This window comes from Dendrobium catenatum, unplaced genomic scaffold (genome assembly GCF_001605985.2).
Source record: "Dendrobium catenatum unplaced genomic scaffold, ASM160598v2 fragScaff_scaffold_706, whole genome shotgun sequence".
Taxonomy (NCBI): domain Eukaryota; kingdom Viridiplantae; phylum Streptophyta; class Magnoliopsida; order Asparagales; family Orchidaceae; genus Dendrobium; species Dendrobium catenatum.
The window spans coordinates 1,478,055-1,500,349 of record NW_021319168.1 but is presented as its reverse complement, the minus strand read 5'-3'; the positions used below and the strand labels follow the sequence as shown (position 1 = coordinate 1,500,349).

Genomic DNA, 22,295 nt, shown 5'->3' with positions numbered 1-22,295 from the left:
AAGAAACTCATAGTATAGGCCGAGGTAAAGCTACGGTGCTCATAAAACATTGCATTTTTATACACAAAAGATGAGAAATTCAAAACAAGTCTTTGCATTTCTTATAATTTGTAAAGAAAAAATGTAATGCTTCCTCTCAACCTCCAAAAAGTTTCACAAATAGACCAAACAATTTATACTGATGAGCGCATGGCAGAATGTAAAATTATTAATATCATAGTTAGTTTCATGTTCTATGATCCTTGAACAAATGACATCAAACAATGCAAAGCAATTAAATAATAAAACATATAACTTACATGAAATATTATAACAGAGGGTTGTTTTTCTCATCATTGAGTCACTCTATTCTTCACCTTCATTCTTAACTTTTCAACATTTGTGTAGTAATTTTCTGATCATCAAAATTATTGAATTCAAATTTATATATAATTTGTGTTTGCTTGATTGGCTGTAATTTGATTGTTTAATGGTTGAAACTTATTGTGTTAAAAAAAATATTATTGAGTTCAATAATTCAAATTTGCAGCAAAAAAATCAAGTTAAATTACCTGAATGAACATAAAACCTATTTATATCCTATTTCTTTCATCAAATGCCGATAGCTCCTTCCACGTATAATACGTTGCCACAGGAATGACATGTAATCTGGAAAGCTCATTTGCATTCTTTCTTGTACAAGCCTGAAACATGAAAAAGTAGAAAGATTTCTTGCTTAATTTCTACTGAGAAAAAGAAAGATAGGTTGTGAATTCAAGCAACTTACCATCTCACAATACATCTTTGAATACCAACTGTAATTGGACGTATGAAAGATGGATCTCGTTGCTGATAGAGTAATCCAACCTGATTGAAATTTTGGAAAAGAGCTAATGAGGATACAAAAGCTGAGGTTTAGTAAAATAGATAAGGCACCATTTAGTTATTTGTATAATATTTTTAATGTCTAAATCACATGAAAATATATGCATGAAATTATTATTTCGTTTTAGATAAATTAATGATAATGATATGTTTTATGTTATTTAAATATTAGGATGTTATATAAATAAAGATAAATACTTAAGTGTTAGATATGTAAATACATAAAAATTATACAGTGTATGTAAATCCTCTGATATTTTCTAAATTCAAGCAACAAAAGGAGCCTTAAAAGCATTTCGCATAAGAGTTAAAGCACAATAATTTTCATACCTCAAGCATCGCAACTAATGCTGGATCGTCTAGGATTTCAAAGCTTTTGTCAGCTAGATAATTCACCTTCAAAGGAAAAAGTTTTAGAAACAAGGATTTAATGATATAGAGAATGAGATAATACTGCTGCAAAAGGATACGTAAGACGCACTTTAGCTATTCAAAGTTGTTCATCCAAAGAAATATTACACTATAAGATGCAAGGATGTTCATCCAAATATTAATCCATATATGCAGCAACACTAAGCGTGTAAAAAAATAGAAAAATTTACTATAATTTTTTTTATTTGATTCTGTACAAAATGTGGAAATATATATGAATTTCTCTAAAAGTCTTGCATTGAAAATAAATCAAAACTATCTGAAAAAAATTCCCAAGAAGGGCCAGTGGTTAGAAGAGGAAGATGAAGCATACGGATAACAATTTAACGATCATAAAAGGATCGATCGCAAAATGTACAATATCCAATCATGGATCTTCTATCCATGGATAATCCTATATAGTCTGCATTGGTTTACCTTCCAATTGGTAAACTAACATGCTTTTTATAGATAACATTTACCGATACTTCATTCTTGAGAAATCTATAAGCAGCTTAAATATGACACTTTTGCATTTGTGCATAAATTGGTTGATAGACTCACTGCAGATACGATATTTAGATAGTTGCGAGATAAATTGATAATTTATCCAACTAATCTTTTGATATTATCCAATTACTTTTCTTTTCTTCTTCATCTACATCCAATTTCTAGCCTAACTAAATCGAATATTTATAATCAATTTTTTTAATAGATTCATGATATATTATTTTTTAGAGAGGAACATTTCTTGTTTAGATTGAGCAACTTCTATTCGTAAAAAATATTTGAGTTTGTCCAACTCTTTGCTTGCAAATTCTTTAGCAAACATTTTCTTGAGACTTCATTTCTCTATTTCTCAACACCCGTGTCATCAATCTATATAATGAGAATTAAGATGTTACCATCAAAGGAGTATTTTCTGAAGAGAGTATTGATCTCCTTGACTGTGTTTGTATCCAACTTTATTTATTTTGCGAGTTTATCAAACCATACTTTTGGAGATTGTTTAAGGCCATACAACTTTTTTAGTTTGTACTTTGTACACTTTGTTCTTTATGTAACTATCAAATCCAAAAGATGGATCCATATAGAGTTCTTCAACATCCTTATCTGAGAAAAATTCTTCACATCATATTGCATGAAGCATCCACGATTAATTGCCGAAAGAAAAAAAAAAACTCTAAATCCATATGATTCAATATATTATTGGCTACCAATCTCACTTTATACCATTCCAAGTTTCCATCTACTCTACATTTTAAAAAAAAAAAAAAAAATCATATCGTTGTCTTCCCTTTTAATATTACAAAAATATCTCAAAGCTGCTTTTTTTTTTTTCAAAAGCATTCATCTCTTCTCTCGTGACATTCTTCCAATTATTACTTTCAAGTATCTCAAATCGAGTTTGTGATATTATAATGGAATTGGAGCTAATATTTATAAGGAATGCTTTTATGGGTAGAAAATTCTTTTAAAAAAGATGAGTACCGAAATATGAGATGCATAGAAGAATGTGCAATAATGGGTAAACTATTGTTACCAAATAATGATTTCGAGGCTTGAGCTTGTTAAAGATTTTAGCTGGACGCCTGGACTTATTCCATCTTGCATATACTTGAACGGGTGTAGTGTCTAATTTTTTAGAGTTTGTATATAAGAAATGTCAAAGAGAAAAGATAAATATATCATCAAATGCATCTTTCGGTTGAGAGGTCTCCCCCTGAAGATGAATTTGCCTTAAAAAACATTGTTTCTTATCAAAGGTACATCAAAACATTTGTACTAACTGTTTTGATGACATGAAGCGGCCCTTAGGGCACATATTCTCTTCTAAGAATTTGTTCATGGCTCGGCAAAAAAATAAAATTATCTGTTTTGATGACATTTTATGTGCATCTATTTAGGACTTTAGTTTAGGGTGACTATGTTGGTTGTTCAATTGTGTATTATACTTTATAACTATTTTTTTATTTAATTTTTTAGATGGAAGACTCCAATAATGTTGTTGAAAGTACCCCTTTTCTTGCAAATGTACAAGTTGATGATGGTGTTAATGAGGAGATGAAATTGAAATAGACACTATTTATGTTGATGATGTTGATATTGGTGATGAGGATGCAAAAGAAAAGGATGAAGCGAACATTCGTAAGAAAAAAAGAAGGATGACTTCAACTGTATGGGGTCATTATGAGATGATACCCCTAGCAGATGATGGTAAATAAAGATGTAAATGCAAAAAATATGACGCAGCTTACCAACGTGATAGCAAGAATGGCACTAGCAACTTAAAACGTCATTTGAAAGTTTGTAAGAAAAGAAGTACCCGTGATATAGATCAGTTAATTTTGCAATCGAATTCTAGCTCACCAATTTCCTTAGCTGACACTAGGTTTGACCACCAAGAATTCCGTGATTTATTCACTGCCTTCAATACAATCTAAATGTGTCATCCGATTAATAATAATAAGTTTCTTTCTTGCAACAATCCCTCCATGAAGCTCCAATTTATAGATTATTAAGCAATCATTGTTTGGTGGTTGAAATTAATCTAATTATTCTTACAACTTCATGATTGCAGACAACATAACTGAAAGATAGATAAAAGTCCTCAGTGATGCATTATTCATTTTTATTAGTTATCAAGGCACAATCTGTGCAAATCAAAATATTGAAAATAGAATACTATCAGGAAAGATGCATACCCCAAATTCTGTATTGACAAGAGATTGAACAAAATCCATTAGTTGAATCTTAGCCCATTTCAAAGAAGCAACAGGATCATCAGTAGGAGGTGGATGTCTCCAAGGAGCACCAAAATGCAACTGCTCTTTTAGAATTTTCCCATTCCGTACATCAGAAGAAAATTTCTGCAGGAGAGCCAATGCTGACTCCATGGCAGGATTGACCACAGTCACCTAATAATCAGAACATCAGCTGATCAAACTGCCACCAAGTGAAAACCAGCACAGCCCAAAAAAATAATTTCAAGGAACGATAAGCATAATAGTTAAAAATTATCTAAATATGCAGGATAGCCCGTGCCACATTAGGCAAGATTGACTTCAGACATGCAGTAATAAAATTCAACTAATCAGATAGTAAAATTGCTTATAAAGAGAAAATTTACTCATTCAGCAACTATAATGGTCAAAAGAATAAAAAACATGATAACCATGACATATGTCATTAAACATATTTCATGATATTGCAGATAAAAGCAATAATGTAACACAAAAGCGATAGCAAAATTAAGGTTTCATTGGGATAACTTTCTTATTGCTTTCGAACCAAAAAAAATTGTACTAAAAAGCTGCTTTAGAAAAAGTAAGAAAGCTGTCCCAAACGAAATTTAATATTATAAAGAAACAAGAGCAGGTGTTGGTTATATTGAAACAGATAAATTAGAAGCATAGTTTCTTAGCATCAGGATGTCTGGAACGATGATATATTTCATTACGAATCTTATAAAATTATCATGACATTGATGTCTATGGTCATGCTTTACGATACTTTAAGCATCTTATATTTGTATTTAACCGTTTAAATGTTACTTGGCAGTTGGCACTTTGTTGAGTAGGTTCGTTGATTCCTAATATTCAAATTTAAACAAATGAATAAATGAATATTATTCAACCGTTCAAAAATGCCGATGAGTGAAGATCAAAGAAGAGATGAACCTAAATGCACTTACAACAATACAATTGTATTTGGTACCCTCTTTACAATAAACAGACAGCAAAGTAGTGTGTAGCCATAATTGAGAAATTGTTATATTTGAATCCATTAGGATTGAAAGCCCCCCTGCTCGTGCAAACCTTTGATTGGGCACCCAGGCATCGAACTACCTAAGAAACTGTGTAATAGTGGAATTCATACCTTCAATGCATTGACCCATATGGATGATGTTTTCTTTTTAGGAAAGCGATGATGACTATATTAGATAGGCACACAACTATGGTTCGAAGGAAGATAGGAGCAATTGGAGGAGATGACATAATTATGTGATAAATAGGGTGATTTTCTTCTTGTTTAAGCATGCGTGTTATTGGGAATAATGAGAGACAGATGTGTTCCTAATTTTGTACACATTATTGCAACTCTTATATATTAGTGGACACAACCCTCTCTTTCTTGTGGACATAGAATTAGTTAAACCGAACCACATAAATTTGGATGTTTTCTCTGTGATTCTTTGTTACGCCTGGACCGGTCCCAGCTGGACCGGTCCGGTACCGAACCACATAAATTTGGATGTTTTCTCTGTGATTCTTCTCGTTCTTTTTTTTGTGTTTGTTAGTGGCATATCGTTCTTGATCCCATTGTCGCTTCCTCTAAAGTTATCCAATAGTCTCGTTATAATAAACAGATAACGGAAAGCATCTTTGGATTGATGAGAATAAAGTTTGAGATTGAAAATTTTGATAGATAAATTTTTTTTGGCATTTGAAAAACCAATATGCAGTGTTCTTATCGTGAAGACACTCATGGAGCATTTAAAAAAAATCTAGTAATGATGAGTGGAAATGAAAAAGCAAATGCAGAGGAAAAAGCACTTATGACAATCCAACTATGTTCCGCAAACGAGATTTTGAGGGAGCTATTTTTGGAATCTATGTGGGAGATCTATGGCTCAAACTAGAATCATCATTCAAAACAAAAGTCTCTACAATAAATTATGTCGAGTAGAGACTATATTTGCTTCTGGTGCAGGAAGGAAAGCCAATGAAGTCACATTTGGAATCAATTTATGCTGCTGATGATCAAACTTCATTATTATTGTGGTCTTTACTTAAAAGTATTTCATGATGCCAAGTTATATAGAAGAGATACCATTAGATTAGAAGATGGAAGAACTTTCCTTTGTCAAAAGATGTGATTTCTAAATGTGACGACGCTGACAAAAAAAAAGCAAGGAAAGGATAATCCGCGAGGAGGATAACAATAGAGACATGGTCTACCTCAAGAGGTAACTCTCCTAACGAGAACAAGACTTGTTTAATTGCATAAGGGTACACTAAAAGTAAGTTTTATTTAGAGTGATATCTTGTCCTAAGAAAATTATGCAAAGGCAAGCTCTTCTAGTCTTTGGGAGCTTAAAATGCTCAACTTAGAAGATAGTCCAACACCCCTACCATTAGATTATAAGATGTGAAGAACTTTGCTTTGTCAAAAGATGTGATTTCTAAATGTGAGGGTGCTGATGAAAAAAAGCAGGAAAAGGGAAAATTCATGAGGATGATAACAATAGAGACATGGTCTACCTCTAGAGGCAAGTCTCCTAACAAGAAGAAGACTTGTTTAATTGAAGAAGGGTACACTGAAAGTAAATGTTATTTAGAGTGATATATTGTCCTAACAAAACTATGCAGAGACAAGCTCTCCTATTCTTTGGGAGCTTACAACACCTCCCCAACAACCCCCTCCCCCCCCAACCCTCAAGTCAAGTTACTTGCATCATCAAGTGAACTCAATAACTTTGTCATGCCTTTTAGACTGATTTTTTTTTTTAGATTAAGTTTAATTTTTTAAATCCCTATACAACAACAACAAGTCTTTATATCCCTATAATAACTTTTTACGTATGGGCTTTATCATTCATGGCCTCACTAACTTTGTCATGCCTTTTAAACTGATTTTTTTTAATTAAGTTTAATTTTTTATATCCCTATACAACAACGACAAGTCTTTATATCCCTATATAATAACTTTTTACATATGGACTTTTTTAGAATTTGTTACAATTCATAGAATTGGGGAATGGTAAAAATACCTTCTACTTATTATACAAAATTATCCCTATTTATAGATCTATACAATATGTCTTAATAAAGAAATAAATAACTTCTAATTGATACATAATTGACTCAATATAATCCTTCCTAATTCAGCTACTCAAATATAGAAGGATATTGGCGTGATCCAGGTGAGCCTCCCACGGATTCTCATCCTGACCGTGGGATCAAATGCCAAGGGATGACTGAGATTTTGACAGAATTAAACCTTTGTCATTCATGGCCTCTATCATATTTTGTGTGATGACTTCTTACAATAAAAAGACTCATGCACATTGCTTTTATTACAAAATCTATTAGTAGTATCAATTATTATGAAGCATGAAATGTAATAACTAAGCTAATTGATATAGAGATCTTGATTAAATAAATATTGAAAAAGCATATTTAAATAATAGAACAAAATGAAATTATATTTGATGCATTGGGTAGGAATGAAGAAGTAAAAGACGCATAAATAAGAAAGCTAAATTAATATTAAAAAAATAGGAAGGAAAATGAAGGGCAAATCAAAAGCTCACATGGGTAAAATTATGCTAAAAATTTAAGCTAATATTTCATCCAAAACTCAATAGGAAAAAATAAAGAATAAGAATCCCTAAAAGTCAACCCCAAGTAGTTCAAATAATGTTGATGATAGTAATCAAATAAAACATTAAACAAATAAACATTTAAGGTGGGACTTTCCACAGAATGATCAATGGTAGTCATTAATTGCTCACCTGTAAATACGCCAGATAAACATCAACAATATCCTCGAAATTACTTTGACTGTTAGGACTGCAAAAGTTAAGTAAATTCTCAAATAAGCTTTACAAGACTATAATTGAAGACAATCTTAGTCAGCTAACATAATTGAAGATAATCTTTGTCAGCTAATATAAGTTATTAAATACTGTAAGAAAATAAATAATTAGTTGACATAAAAGAAATATTATCATGAATTATTCTGGACTATGTCTCAATAGAAGAGTAATCCCTCATAACTAGGGATAAATTGGTTAAAATGATTTCACCCAAAGTTGGAATATAGACATCTATCTAACCTGGAGTGTCGACTCTCCAAAATGTGCATGTATCATATAGTTCATTATTTTTTTCTAAGAGAAATAAAATCCAATAGAAAAATGGGTGATCATAGAGTTAATTATAGGCATGGAATCATTCAGAAAAGTTCTTCTACATTACCGCTAGCTTATAAGCTCCAGAAAATATTATTTATTGATTTTTTGTGCTAGTGATTAACAAAATCCAAAATTAACATCTCTGTTTTTTCTATTATTTATAAATTCCTTACTAGATATTGCTCGCATCATCCCTCTACTATAATCATCTGTAATGTATCAATGGAAATCATACCTTACCAACTATCGTGACAGCAACCTCCTCCATTGATCACCCTGGTATGTACTAGCACCAAGTCGCAATTGTTCTTACATTCAAATCCAATATATTGTAATTCCTAGCCAAGCTGTAAGGCCCCACTTGGTTATTTGCCAGCCCTGAATTCTACATACTGCCATGCCTAAGGTAGTTGACCTCTAGTTCTTTGATTCCTAATGGGAATGGATTTATTTTATGCATTACTATCGTGCTTTTTTATAAATTGAGTAGACAACTTCCCTTCTTATTTCTTCCCTCATTTATGTGTGCCCAGTTATAGCCTTAGTTACTTATCTTGTTGTCTTTCTATTCTACGAGGGCTTTTATTTCCAATAAATTGTCTTTTCTACATTTGTGAATATAAAAAACATGTAGTATTATATTCTCATATCATTCAAGGTATCCCTTTCTAGAATGCATTCTAAAAGTATTCAAATATATATATATATATATATATACCATCAAAACAGTTTTCTGAGAATTTCAAATTGCTAACATTCCAAGGAGAAAGTGCGGTTATGGGGGCAAAATTGTTAAAACTTAAGTCAAAATATATTGAAAGATAATATTGTAAAAGGCTCGCAGAAAAGAAGAGTGGGCAGATTACTTACTGCTGATAAGAATCTGTCTGTTTAAGAGCATAAAGCTCAGAGAGGTGCCGAGGATTTGGACCAAGAACCTCATCAATCACTTTCCACTATAACTTCAACAAACACTGTGTTAAGAGTTATATTATTATAATTGCTACCATAAAACACAAAAAACATAGTTTACTTAAATGAATTCATTTCGAAATATAGCATACTGCATACATAGAATAACCAGGTTCACTACACATAGTACTACCTCAGATTCACTAAAAAAATCAGATGTCATGTGCAGCTTAGCTTGTTCATGCGTCCAACCAAAGGTCTGCAAATTATCAAACAAATCATGAGCCCATCAAATGAATTAAACGAGGTAGAGATACACATAAAATGTCAAAAGCTGAATAGGAGAAATAAAAATTCAGAAACATTAGATACACTGTGAACATTTTTAAGCTATCACCTTACCTCACGAAAGATGAACATGTCACGAAAGCCAAAATCTATAAATGCTTGATAAGAATAGTAGCTGCAAAGGTTAACCACATATAAGTTTAATCATACAGAGAAGCATTATAGCAGCAGGATATGAAATAATATGATTGCATATCCTATTGTTAAAAAGATCTTAAAAGCTCATATCTTCTTAATCAAGTAGTATCAATAAAAGATATCCTAAAAAAGATATTACTTCAGCCAAGAAAAGTAATACCATGCAATAAAACATATAATACAACAACCAAATGTAGCTGGACGCCCTGCTCATCTGGCTAAGCCTAGATGGTGTGGATGGACATCACATGTGATGTAGCTCACCCAAGTATTAAAAAAAATGCAAAATAAATGACTAGGCTAATAATAATGCTTGAAACTCGATTGACAAGCGTTATATTTTAATTATTCAAAATTTAAATCAATATACTATAGCTTGAGAATGGCTCACTCAAACTCCACTTGTTATGTATTATTATGTACGCGCAGGCATGCGCATATATACATATATATGTATGTACAATTATATATCTACAAATTCATTCGTTTCCCTATTTGTATTTATATAATTCTTGATTTATTAATATGTATATATCTATATGCTCAATTCAAAATTTAGAAAATAGTCTGTATCAACTCAAAACATAACTGGAAATTATCCGTTTCCAGTTAAGATCATTTATGACTACCAATGGCCTCTCTCTCTCTCCCCCAACCTATTGGTAGGTTGATGTGAGAAATGTCAGCGTAGAAGATTTAGGGTTTGCACAAAAATCAAACCACAAATACAACATGCCCGCATCAATGATAAATCTCTCCAAACCCGTTAAGCCATCACTAACACCTTCTGGAGACAAGAAAGATGAACAGAATATAAGTGCAGAGATGCAAGGTTTTAAAATTTAATAGATTAATAAGTGCAATCGTAGAAGTTAAAGAATAAAGTGTAACATGAACTCAGCGTTAAGGGATACAATATTATCATTTAACCTCAAAAACAAAATAAAAGTTTAGGTATGCCTTAATTTATTAAGACAAGATACTGAAAAAAGAGAGGGTAAGCATCGTAATCCATCAAAAGAATTGTACCCAAAAAAAGTTCAGAATGGTTGGAAACAGTGCAAAGCTTAAAATAAACTTCATTTACTATACCTATAATAAGCTTTAAAATAGCTTCAAACTTTTTAGGAGAGGTTTCTTTCAAGTATGGCTTTTCAAAACAATGGTTAAAATTATAGAAAAGATAAGCGCTCTTGTATGCAGAGATTTTGAAATACACATTTGCATTGCGCTTAAAATCAAGGATTTAAAAATCAGACCAGCCAGTTGAGCTGGTTTCGCAACAAATCAGACTGAATCGCGTCGAACCGGTGGCTCAACTGGTTAACCAACGAACCGGTGCCGGTTATAAAAAACCAGCCGATTTTTTTATTAAATCATTTATATAATTAAATAAATTTATTTAATATAAAATATTTAAATAAATTAATTCATTTAAATTTAATCTATATTAATTTTAAAACCCATAAATTTTTAGATTAATTTTTTTGCCAAATATTTTTCAGTTTTTCTATTTAATTTTTTATTTATTTAATTATATAATATAAAAAATTAATTTTGTCTATTTTTTAATTATAAATGATCTAACATGAATTTATAGATTTAATTTTACAATACAAATTTTGTATATAATTTATAGGTGTAAATTAGGCGTGTAAACTAGTTGAGTCAAGTATCTACATAATCGAGCTAAGCATGTTTAGTTCTTATTAAACTCGAGTTCATTTACTAAGCTCGAGGTCGGCTTTTTAAAAAATTTATAGGCTCGTACTTGACTTGATTGTTAAGCTCAATTTCTTAATTTTAAATTAAATTTTCAATTTTTTATAATTTTTTATTTTAAATATAAAATTAGATTAAAAAGGTTAAAATAAATTATATAATGCTAATTTAAATTAATTTTAAATATCTTGTAAATTAATTGAGCGGCTCAACAAGCTTATAAGCCGAGCAAGATTGAGCTCAAGCTCATTTAATATTCGAGCTCGAGTATAGGCTCAACGTCAAACTCATGGCTCGATAAGCTCAACTCGTGAGCTCATTAATGAGCCGGCTTGGCTCACTTACACCCATGATGTAAATTATATCTAAATATATATCATGAATTAACAATTTTTAATACTAATTTTATAACTTGTATGTGAACTAATTTTTTGCTAAATGAGAATTAAATTTAAAGATTGATATGTTTAAATTAAAAATTTGTAGAATATATTATTTATGTATGAATTTTATTTATTTTATAGTCATAAATTTATATTAATGCATATTTATTATATCATTATAATATCATTTTGATGTTATTTAAATCATTTTAATATTTATTTCATTTATCCAGTTCAACCTCGGTCAAACTATTAAATCATGAATCTATCCTTCTTTCAGTTTTATGTCCGATCCGATTTTCACAACATGACATATATCATGTAGAAGTGGAGTGGAAGTACTGGTGAATGGACAAATGTGAACGACGAAAGCAAATTTAAAGTATTCATTTCACTTTAATTTATTTCAAGGGGTGCATGTTTGTCGCTGTGGCTTTGTTGCTGTATTGGGAGTCTGAGACCTTGAGATTGTGTTTAAATAATAGCAACCGTATTTATTAGAAGCAAAAGTACAACTGTGTAAGTTTAGCACTGCCCATACTCCTTAAGCCTGTGAGAGCTTTGTTTATAAGATATAGCTATTTATTATATGGCTGATTTTAGAACTGTTGAGAAACTGCATACATTGCTGCTATATAGAATAACAGTTTGAAAGTTAGAGTTAATAAATAAAGCATGAATGCAAAAGGCATAATATGTTTCAGAACAATAAATAAAGGTGGGGTTGTATGTTTTTTGTTTTTTTTTTTTAATCTGAAGAACAAACAAGCCCTTTTTTCAATATACAGGAAAACAAACTTGAAGGTACTTTCACATGCTTGTAAAAATTTGTTTTCAGTAAATCATCTCTGTGATAACATTAAACATTTAAATCCTAAAGAATACAACAACAACAACAACAACATCAAGCCTTTATCCTAAAGAATACAAACAAATAATTTATTAATAGTTCAGTGTCAATATAATTTAACAATAATAGTAATTATGATTTAAATAAATACAAAATAACCATAATAATGATATCAATACAATAATTAATTAATTAATATCATACTACTTTCAAGACATGCTTAAGTGGTAATTTATTGATGAAAAAATTACCTATTTAAGTTTAATAAGTTAATTGTTGCTTAATCAAATCAAATTTCTATTTCTAAATCAGTACGTCATCAAATGAATTACTCAAAGCTATTAAATTGTTAGATGAAAATTAGTAATCTCATTTTTAATAATCAAATAATTCATTAAATCTCATCTTATCTAAACACTAAAATCATTATTTTCTAAACATGCTTTTACAAACATATAAAAATAAATAAATTTTAAATTAACAAAATATTATTTAAGATCCAAAAAACATCTGGCTAGCTTTCATAATTTACTCAAATTGCTTATCATATAAAAAAAAAATTCTTGATTTATAGTTTCAAAATGCTAAAAAAATTGTATTTTCACATAACATGTCAAATATGTTTCTATCTGATTTGAAAATGTAAAGGAAATCAAATAAAAAAAGATACAACAGGAACAAATTTAAAACAGAAAAAATATCAAACAAAGCCTTAACTTGCATGGGCATGAAAAAGACAGGATGCCTTAGAAAAAAGAAACAGTTGCTAAAGGATAATGGGATAGAGGCTCACCTGTCTGATGTAATAAAAATTACTGGCAAGCATTTGTCGTTCACTCCCATCTCCACCACTCTCCATATTAAACTGTCATGATACATAGCAGCAGGAACAGCTGAATCATCTGTTATGACTGTCCTCCGAAGAACATCAATGTTATTTATAACAAGCTTCGGCTGCATGTAGTGATTGCACAACAGAAGCATACTTATTCCATCTTTATATAGTAAAAACATAAAGACGTGATATACTTGATTGAATAAGGGGAATGGGAATGTTTAAACTAAAAGAATATGATTTGATAAAAGTTTTCAAACAAAAAAAAAACACAACTAAAATTGACGACACAAACAGTTCACAGATTCACCACTTAGTCAGAGTCATTTTTAGAAAATGTTGTTCGCAAGAGATTTAAACCTTAGGGGTTCATCTTACTCAAAACAAAAATATAAAGTATGGATGACATGAAAAGGGTTTACTGAATTTTAATACAAACTCATTATTTAAAATTGCGAAATATGAGGCTCGCATTGAGGCCCGCCTCAGCGCAATTACACTGAAAACACCTAGAGGCATACATCTCAAGTTTTCTATATGAGGCTTGCGACTCAACTTGGCTAAAGCGCGCCTCGTCTTACTGGCGTGAGGCGTACGCCTCACCCATATATATATATATATATATATATATATTGAAACTTACCTAAATCCTAAACTAAAGCCATGAAAAAGACATGCCTTTTTGCACCACCAAGCTGCAGCAACTTCATCTCAACTCTCTCAACCTCAAGACCATCACCTTTACTGTAGCCACCATTATCGTAACTATCATCGAGGATCACTTGAAAGCCACACACCAACACCACCACTTCCTCCAAAATTTTTGGAGTATTACTCTCATCTTTATGTTAATAACAAGCATTTATGAAAGAGGAAAACGACTGAGATAAATGAAGAAGCATATTGGAAGGTATTGGACTCCATAGGATAAGGCAGGGTGAACAAATTTGTTATAACAATGACTCAATAAAGACATCCTTAATGATGACAGGATAGATAATTTATGAGTTGTTGCCAACTATTTCAGATTTCTTTAAGAATTAAATGTGAATAAGTAAGGAATGAAAAAAAAAAGAATTTGAAGTTAAACTTGATGTTATATAATACTTTTATGTAATTCATAGGTTTTATGTTGTTTTACTCCTGTAATATTTGAATTTCAATGCTGTTTCACGCAATTTATCACTGTCATTTTACGTGTACAATTTTTTGTTTCATATGTATTTCAATCTTTTACTTCATAGTTCAATATGTCATCCTTTATATATTATATGAGTATTATATAAAAAATCACTTTTAATTTTATTCTAGCAACCATTTTTCACAAAATAAGCAACTAACCATAAAAAAAGTAACTTTCAACTAGAATAAGGGAACTAACACCTAAAAAGTAAGAAGAAAATGATAAAATACTAGAAATAGACAAGGAACTCAAATAAATCCATTGCAATACTTCAATTCTTAACCAACCAAAGCTTGGTTTATTTCAATTTAATTTTTGCTACTTGATCCTTCTCCAAAAGCTAGAATTGTCACAACATTTTGATCCAACTTCCATAAGCATAGTTAGCCCCCTTCGTTAGATTTATTTGGGCATTTCTAGAATTGTTGGTAGACTTGTTGATGATTTGGGAATCTCTGAAAAGGCTCTTGGGATATTCTTGAATCAAGTTTGCATACCTTGATGCAATCACAACCTCCTTTCTTAATGTAAAAAATCATTAGAAGGGTGCATTCACGACCTCCTTTCTTAATGCAATAAATTAATAGGAGAGTTAAATGTTTGCAAAGGAAGATGCACAAAGCTACATATTGAAGTGTACTTTGCTATGTATTATTATATGCATATCATTTTTAATATTATATACTCAGCAATGTACAGGACATAATGGAGCAAAAGGATTCATGTAGCCGACACCACATAGTGTAGGGGTGTCAATGTTTGATACGACCCAAAAACCCGACTAAAAAATTCTGAGTTTGGGTCAGCCCATTTGAAAAGTGGATCAGGTTCGGTTCAACCCAAAAACAAATTGAAATTATACCGTTCGTCACGCAGACAAGCTCGTCCTGCTCGTGATCGTCTGTTCATTCGTCGTCGTGGTTGTGAGTCATCCTCACGGTCGATCTGTCCGCGCGCTCTTCCACAAGTTGCCCACACGTCCAAAAGTTCACCCGCTCGCGTAGTCACACTCGCTTGCCCACACAGTCGCACCCAACCGAGCCAGCATGTCGTGTTTGAGTATGGGTTTGTGAACTATTTAGCTAATCAGGTCAAGTAAGTTTTGGTCTGGACAAAAACCCGACCCGTAAACTCATTTTGACACCCATAATATAGTGGAATAAAGGTTTGATGATGTTATAATCAGTAATGCGTAACAAAATAAACAATAATGCATATATTGCATAACTTTGTTTGCAATCTTTAGTGAGAGTAATAATCTCTCTATCAAAACCCCCTCCTCTAGCACACAAGTCCCCCAAAGTTGCTTCTCCAAGTGCAACATCAATTTCATCAACTCCAATGCTATCTCACATATCAACATTATAAAAAAAAAACCACATGCTAGCACAAATACTATTTCTACTTCAAGGGAATGAGAATGAAATGCAACAAGATTTAATAAATAAACAACTCAATTATGTTTTTAGCATATAACCATAAAAGTAACACCACAAACAATTTTAAGAGATTCACCATTTCATTGTCTTCATTTCTAGCAATTTTTTATGGATGAGATTTTTAAGCTCAAGGTTTCATCTAACTAAAGATTTTAAAAAATGAAGTTATGGGTAAAGGCTTAGAATAAAGGAGGTCATAAGCATTTTGAAAAGCTGTTTCTTAAGCAGTTTCAATTAGGATTAAAAGTATTATAATTTTTTTTAATTTTTATTATATATTTATAAATAATTGTGTCATTATTATAATATTTAAATATAATAAATATTTATTACGTCATCCGGTTCGACCCCGGTCGAACCATCAAACCTCTAACCCCTCCTTCCGGTTCATTGACCGGTCGGTTTTAAAAGCCTTGGTTTTAGATCTTATATTCATTTATATATCTCAAATCTTGATGAAAAAGCAAAATAATTTATTAGGTTTTAATATACTGTTTGTCAGTTTTCAGCATTTAATACACTCAATATTTACTAAATAGATTTACTAAATCCTTCTTGAGCTAAATCCTACGTAGAGGCGTAGAGCCCAACATCCCCGTGCAGTTAATACTAAGTTTTTTTCTTTAATGCCTGCAATGCAGAATTGTTAAAAAAAATATTTCTTCACGAACCTGAAAGAAATCGATCTCGGCAGCATCCGACAGTATCTGTAGAAGGAGACAAGGCCAATCCGTGGCAGAATTCACAAGGGACCTCGAGAAACGCCCCGTGCGGTTGAGATGCATTACCGCCTCCCTCCTCCACTCCTGATGCATTCCCAGTACCTCCTTCGCAAGCCTCAACGCAACCACAGCCTCCCTCATGAACGCCGCCTCCTCTCGCGAAGCCGCTTCTCCGAGCAAAACATCAATCTCACCATCCCCAATCCGGGCCATAAAAGCGATCAATGCCTTGTTCCAAAGCGCAGAAACTGGTACCGCCTCGTCGCGCTTTGTAAGTCGGCCCGGCCCGATGAGCCGGCGGAGAGCGCCGCCCACGCCGTGCCATTTGTTAAGCGCGGAGAAAACGGAAGCACTGCCTATGGTTCCGAGGCGAACGCCTCGCTCAGCCATGGCTTCGAGCTCGTGCTCGAGACGGCTGGTGAAGGAGGGGAGGTCACCAGGGGGAGAAGAGGTCCAGGGTACGCTAGTGTTGGCGGCGAAGTCTACGTAGCCGGTGATGTGAGGGCCTTTGTTCCATTCTGGGAGTAGACGGTGGATCAGAAGCGACGTTTTGCCGACCCCACGGGGTCCATGGAGGAGTAGGGGTTGTGGGACGCGGAGATGGTTTGCGAAGTTGTTGAGGATTGTTTCAAGGACGGGGCGAGGGATGATCCGCCATGAATGGCCGGAGGTGAAGGCCATGGAAGCGGCAGAGGCGGCTAGCGCCCCCGACCGCGCCATCAGCTCGGTTTAGGGTTTTAGGTTGCGCACAACAAAGGGTGACACCAGACACGGGTTCGTAACGGTTGTGTTGGCCTGTCGTGTCCTGCCGGCCACATGCTCAGCAACATCAACATTATTAGCCCACAAATTTTTTTTTTTTTTTTGGGACATTTAGGCCATTTAAGACAAACTCACACACAACGCATACACATAAACTCGAACCCTAAACCTCTTAATTGGAAGCCTAAGCTCTCAACCAATAGGCCAAGAAGAGTTATGTGTGCCCACAAATTTTCAAAATATATTATATAGAACTTTAGTTGTTTATTCCTTATTATTCAAATATTTAAATCAATGCTCATGAAATGTATCTATGGGGCAAATATCCCTTTTTTTTTTTACCGATAATTCAAATAAGTAACACTTGTATTTGAACATCTTTTAGGCTTCGTTTGGGATGACTTTCTTACTATTTATTGAAGTAATTTTTTAATTAAAAAATTAAAATTTTTATACTAGAAAGCTGCTTTAAGTGGTAGTAAGAAACCAGCCATAAATGAAACCTTAATTGTTAGGTTGAAATAATGTGCAATTTCATTATTTAAACAAATATATTCTTTTTTTTTTACATCAGAGCCAATTATGACCATCTCCAACCGAAAACATATTTTATACTCTAAAATGTAATAATTCATCTTCAACTCAATTCCATTTCATAACATCAAGAAAGAATATATCTCCAACCGAAAAAAATGACAAAAAAATGACGTTTGTGAACAATCACACGGTTCACCTCGCGCAAAAATGTCGCTGAATTTAGTGCTCGGTTGGAGCTCGCAGCAACTTCAAATGTTTGTTTGACGTTCGATTGGAGATGTCCTCGGGAAAACTCATGCACACATTACATGCACAAATTTTGTACCTAAAATTTCTTAGTTGATAACCAAAACTCCCAACATAAAAAAGATATTCTAAGGCCAATGGCCTCTCTTCTTAATCATTAGCCCAACTTCTCTTCTCCAATCACAATTTCTACCTCAAATTTAAGCAGCACTGACATTTTACCACCACTACAAGCATTAGGCCAAGATGAACTGATGTGAAACAATCGGGAGTTACTTTAAGAAATAAAGAGAGCGAATTACAAAGTGTTCCAATAATAAATGTATTGCTTATAACAACAATTGATCCTTAGAGTTCTTAGTTTTTTAACTTGCTTAGGCAAAGAAGAGTGAAATCGATTAATCAAACAATTCAAGAAAACGCAAAGAATAATTGTGCGCTACGACAATAAATAAGAATCCACGATTTAATATTGAGAACTTTCACCTTTGGAGCCCATACGCTCAAATAGTTTAGGCTTTAGCGGAAGAAGAGTCTCCACATTAGAATCGAGGTCGCTCCGAGGAAGAAGGAACCTCGGATCGTCGTTCTTGGATAGGTGGCCAGAGTGGTGGTGGATAATTGTCGTCCAATGATGATCCAACGTCCCTTTTGACCTTTGCCCGTCGATCACGTCAACTAAGTTGTAGTGGATACGGTCGATGTATTCTTCAATGGTGAAAAAGGAAATTCAAATTTTGGAACCAAAATCTGAGAAGACTTCCCGTTTTTCCAAATTCTTCTACAAAGCTGAAGTAATTCTTTGGAGGAATCTGAAATGTTTCAGATTTTCTTCTCTCAGAAATCTGAGAGGAATTCCAACTCTCATTTTAGGGAGGAAAACTTAGCAGCAAGACTCATAGAAAACAAGCCACGTGAAGTGAAGAAGGAGAGGAAATCTGAGAGGGAATAATCTTGATTTCCAATCTCAGATTTTGAAATCTTGAATAAAAATTGAAGTTACGCTTGGGAGGAAAGGTATGGGGCGGCTAGGTTGAGAGACCACAAGAAAATTTCAGTAAACCTGAAATTATCTCAGGTTTTGGGTGAGAGGGAAAGGGATTAATTGAGAGTTTTCAAATTAAATCCCATATGGAGAGAGGCGGCAATAAGGAGTGGATGGGGCTGAGTTAGTGGGATGAGGGAGCTAACTGAGGAGAGAGGGAATCAGTTTCAGTTTTCAGATTTTTGAAATCTAAAATTAAAACTGATGAAATATGGAATTAACTATGTGAGAGGAGGCATTTAAGAGGTGGTGATGTGGAAATAAAATAGAAAATAATAAGGGGAAGGCCGACCAAGCATAGAGGGAGAAAATGTTTAACTTAAGTAGGTGGGGACCACTTGGCTAACAAAGCTTTAAATAAAAATCTGAAATATATTTCAGGTTTTTAAGATAGGGAAGTTCCCTAATAAAAGGGTATTAATTAAGACCAATTTGAATTCAAATTCAGATTGAAATCTAATTAATTTGGAGACCTCAAATTAATGAGCTAAATTAGGAAAGTATCAAAGCCTCATCGGAGCTTTGAATTTCAAATTCAAAACTCCAAGAGGGGCCGGCGAGTGGAGCGGTGGGGAAGGAAAATTGGGGAAGAGGGGGCGGTTGTTTGGACGAACTTTCAGGAGGTGGTGGCCGGCGGCCTGGGTGGCCCAAGGTGGCCGGCGACAAGGGGTTTGGGAAAGAGGAAGGCGGCGGCCAGAGAATTGGGGAGAAAACTTGGAGTAATTCAAAGGGGATTCAAACCTCATGCGTCTCCTCCCATGGAACTCACAAAGAGATCCACAATGCGTCGTCTCCACAACGACGAATTGATGAAGAGAATTAAAGAAAAGAGAAGGATAAGGAAAACCTAGAACTCACAAAGAGATCTAGTTTCTCATACGAACTCACTAAGAGATCGAGGAGGGTTGCACTCACAAAGAGAACATGAACTCTAAAATTTTCATTCATCAAAACTGCTATTATATAAGAAAAGGGCCATATATATAGGCCTCAAAATGACAAAGAAAACAAATGACTAAAATGCCCCTTGGGCTACAATAGCGACCAAATACCCATAAGGGCAAAAGTGGAAAAAAACATAAAATAAAATAAACTACTATATAAAATGACAAAAAATACAACTCATGATCGTGACCATCGATCTCCGACATCTCCTGATAGTACATGTGTCGAAATCGCTGACGATGTCCTCATCATGAACACACAGTAATTGTGATAGTAAACTTACCAGCATAACAAGTAGTCAATAATTAATCATTTAGATAACAAAATATGATAATATTTCACAATGATTAATTAATAAATTTATAATTTGAATTGATTTATATAGTTATATGTACATAAGAAAATTAATTTTTCTATAAGATAATATCATATAAAAATTTATCAAATAATAATAACTCATACAATATCTGAGAGCAGTTTCTTTACTGCCCTAAGCCGATTTACTGTTTGTGTTTTTATTTTTTATTTAGAACGGGGAATCCAATTGCTGCACCCCTAAAAGGGCGCTTGGCAGCGTAACTAATATTTCGTTAATCTAGAAGAGACACCCACCCCAGAAACCTCCTGGCCCGCACTTGATTGTGTCACACTTAAGAGACGCTGTCACTCGAGAGAAATCGAACACGAGTTGGGAGTTCCCATTCATACTCGCCCACCAACCAAACTAAGCAACAGTGAGTTTGTTTGTGCTTAATTTCCAAATATTTCAGAGGCCTACGACAACAACATAAACCATTTGTCCCTCTATGTGAGATAAACATATAAATATAACTATTTCAGATAAACAATTATTTTAAATTCACCAAATTGTTGTTAGTTATTGATTAAAAAGTCTGGTAAGACATTCTCATGAACAACAATATAGATATTTTTTGATATTTTACAATACCTTATTTTCATCTTATAAAAGACCATTAGTAGTCACTATTCTGATTATCATCTTTCAAGACAAGAAAACATCTTGCAGATATCCAACAGGCTTGTATTTTTAAAATATGTCTTACTAATTCAAAGTTTCTAAAAAGATGAAATTTCTCTGATTCGAATGAAATCTTTGAAGATTTCAAGATACTTAGACTAAACTGGTTCAATTTGACAAGCTTCAATCTCTGATGCTGGAAGATCTTGCATGAAATCTGGTTGCCAGGTTTGTGGAGAACAACTGAATTCTTCAGTTCTCGCTATCCTTTGCATCTGTATTTCACACCCAGAAGTCTCTTGCTTCTTTTTCTTCTTCGTAAACATTCCCATAATGGAGGAATAGAGGCCTGAGCCTGACCTCTTTCGCTTTCTCACACCAGCAACCCAGCCATGAAAGGTGGTTTGCATATGTTCAGCAAATATTGCTTGTTTGTAAGAATCACCCATCTGCATTAAGACAATTTTTTTGCAGTAAGCAACAAAAACACCATTACATGAGGCTAAAAGATCAAAATATTGCTTGAAACTAGAGTTGATTATGAGGGCATCTCCAACCGAAAATCTTATTTTTCACTCCAAAATGCAGTGAAACTAAAAAATGGCATGATTCATCTCCAATCGAACTCCATTTTACGCCCTTCGCAGAAGGTAACCGAATTTCTCCTCTTTGGTGCGTTTATTCGGCAAGTCCAGTAGAGACAGAAAAATAACGCGGGTGAACAGTGCCACGCCAATATTGGCGTCGCACTGTTCACCTGCAACCAAATACCGGAAATTTTGCCGTTCGGCTGGAGCTCGCGAGCAATGTCATTCATGTGTTTGGAGTTTAGTTGGAGATGCCCTGACTAATAATAAGCTCAAATTGAGCCAAGCCACTATATACATTTTGGCTTTGACTGATTTTTGAGCCTATCTCAAGCTAGGCCAGAATTGAATCGAGTTGGCAAGGAAGATAAGCAGGCTCAATTCAGATTCAAACATGCTCATAATTGAACTGATTAAGCCAAGTTGGCTTGAAATCAAACTGGGTCAAGACAAGTTAATTTAGAGCCG

At 33.4% G+C, this 22,295-nt stretch overlaps 2 protein-coding genes across 3 annotated transcripts in view; both read right to left on the bottom strand.

Annotated features, from left to right (window-relative positions):
• Positions 1-17: 17 nt before the first annotated feature.
• On the bottom strand, positions 18-17,530 carry LOC110107644. 2 transcript variants are annotated; one of them, XM_020837955.2, is made up of 11 exons: positions 16,676-17,530; positions 13,341-13,501; positions 9,509-9,569; positions 9,300-9,365; positions 9,065-9,150; positions 7,793-7,850; positions 3,981-4,193; positions 1,195-1,260; positions 767-846; positions 552-683; positions 18-394 (listed from the first exon to the last, which is right to left on the bottom strand). In XM_020837955.2, the coding sequence occupies exons 1-10, from the start codon at positions 17,444-17,446 to the stop codon at positions 569-571; spliced, it is 1,677 nt and encodes a 558-aa protein (XP_020693614.1). In that variant the 5' UTR covers positions 17,447-17,530; the 3' UTR covers positions 18-394; positions 552-568. The 2 variants fall into 2 exon arrangements, with proteins under 2 accessions (XP_020693614.1, XP_028551759.1); XM_028695926.1 differs by having other exon boundaries at positions 18-683.
• Positions 17,531-21,119: 3,589 nt separating this feature from the next.
• The window catches only part of LOC110107652 (MLO-like protein 13), a gene marked incomplete in the record, with an annotated part of 33,721 nt that continues 32,545 nt past the window's right edge, over positions 21,120-22,295 (bottom strand). Inside the window, 1 exon segment of the mRNA XM_028695925.1 lies at positions 21,120-21,689. Within this exon segment, the coding sequence (XP_028551758.1) occupies positions 21,399-21,689 (291 nt within the window).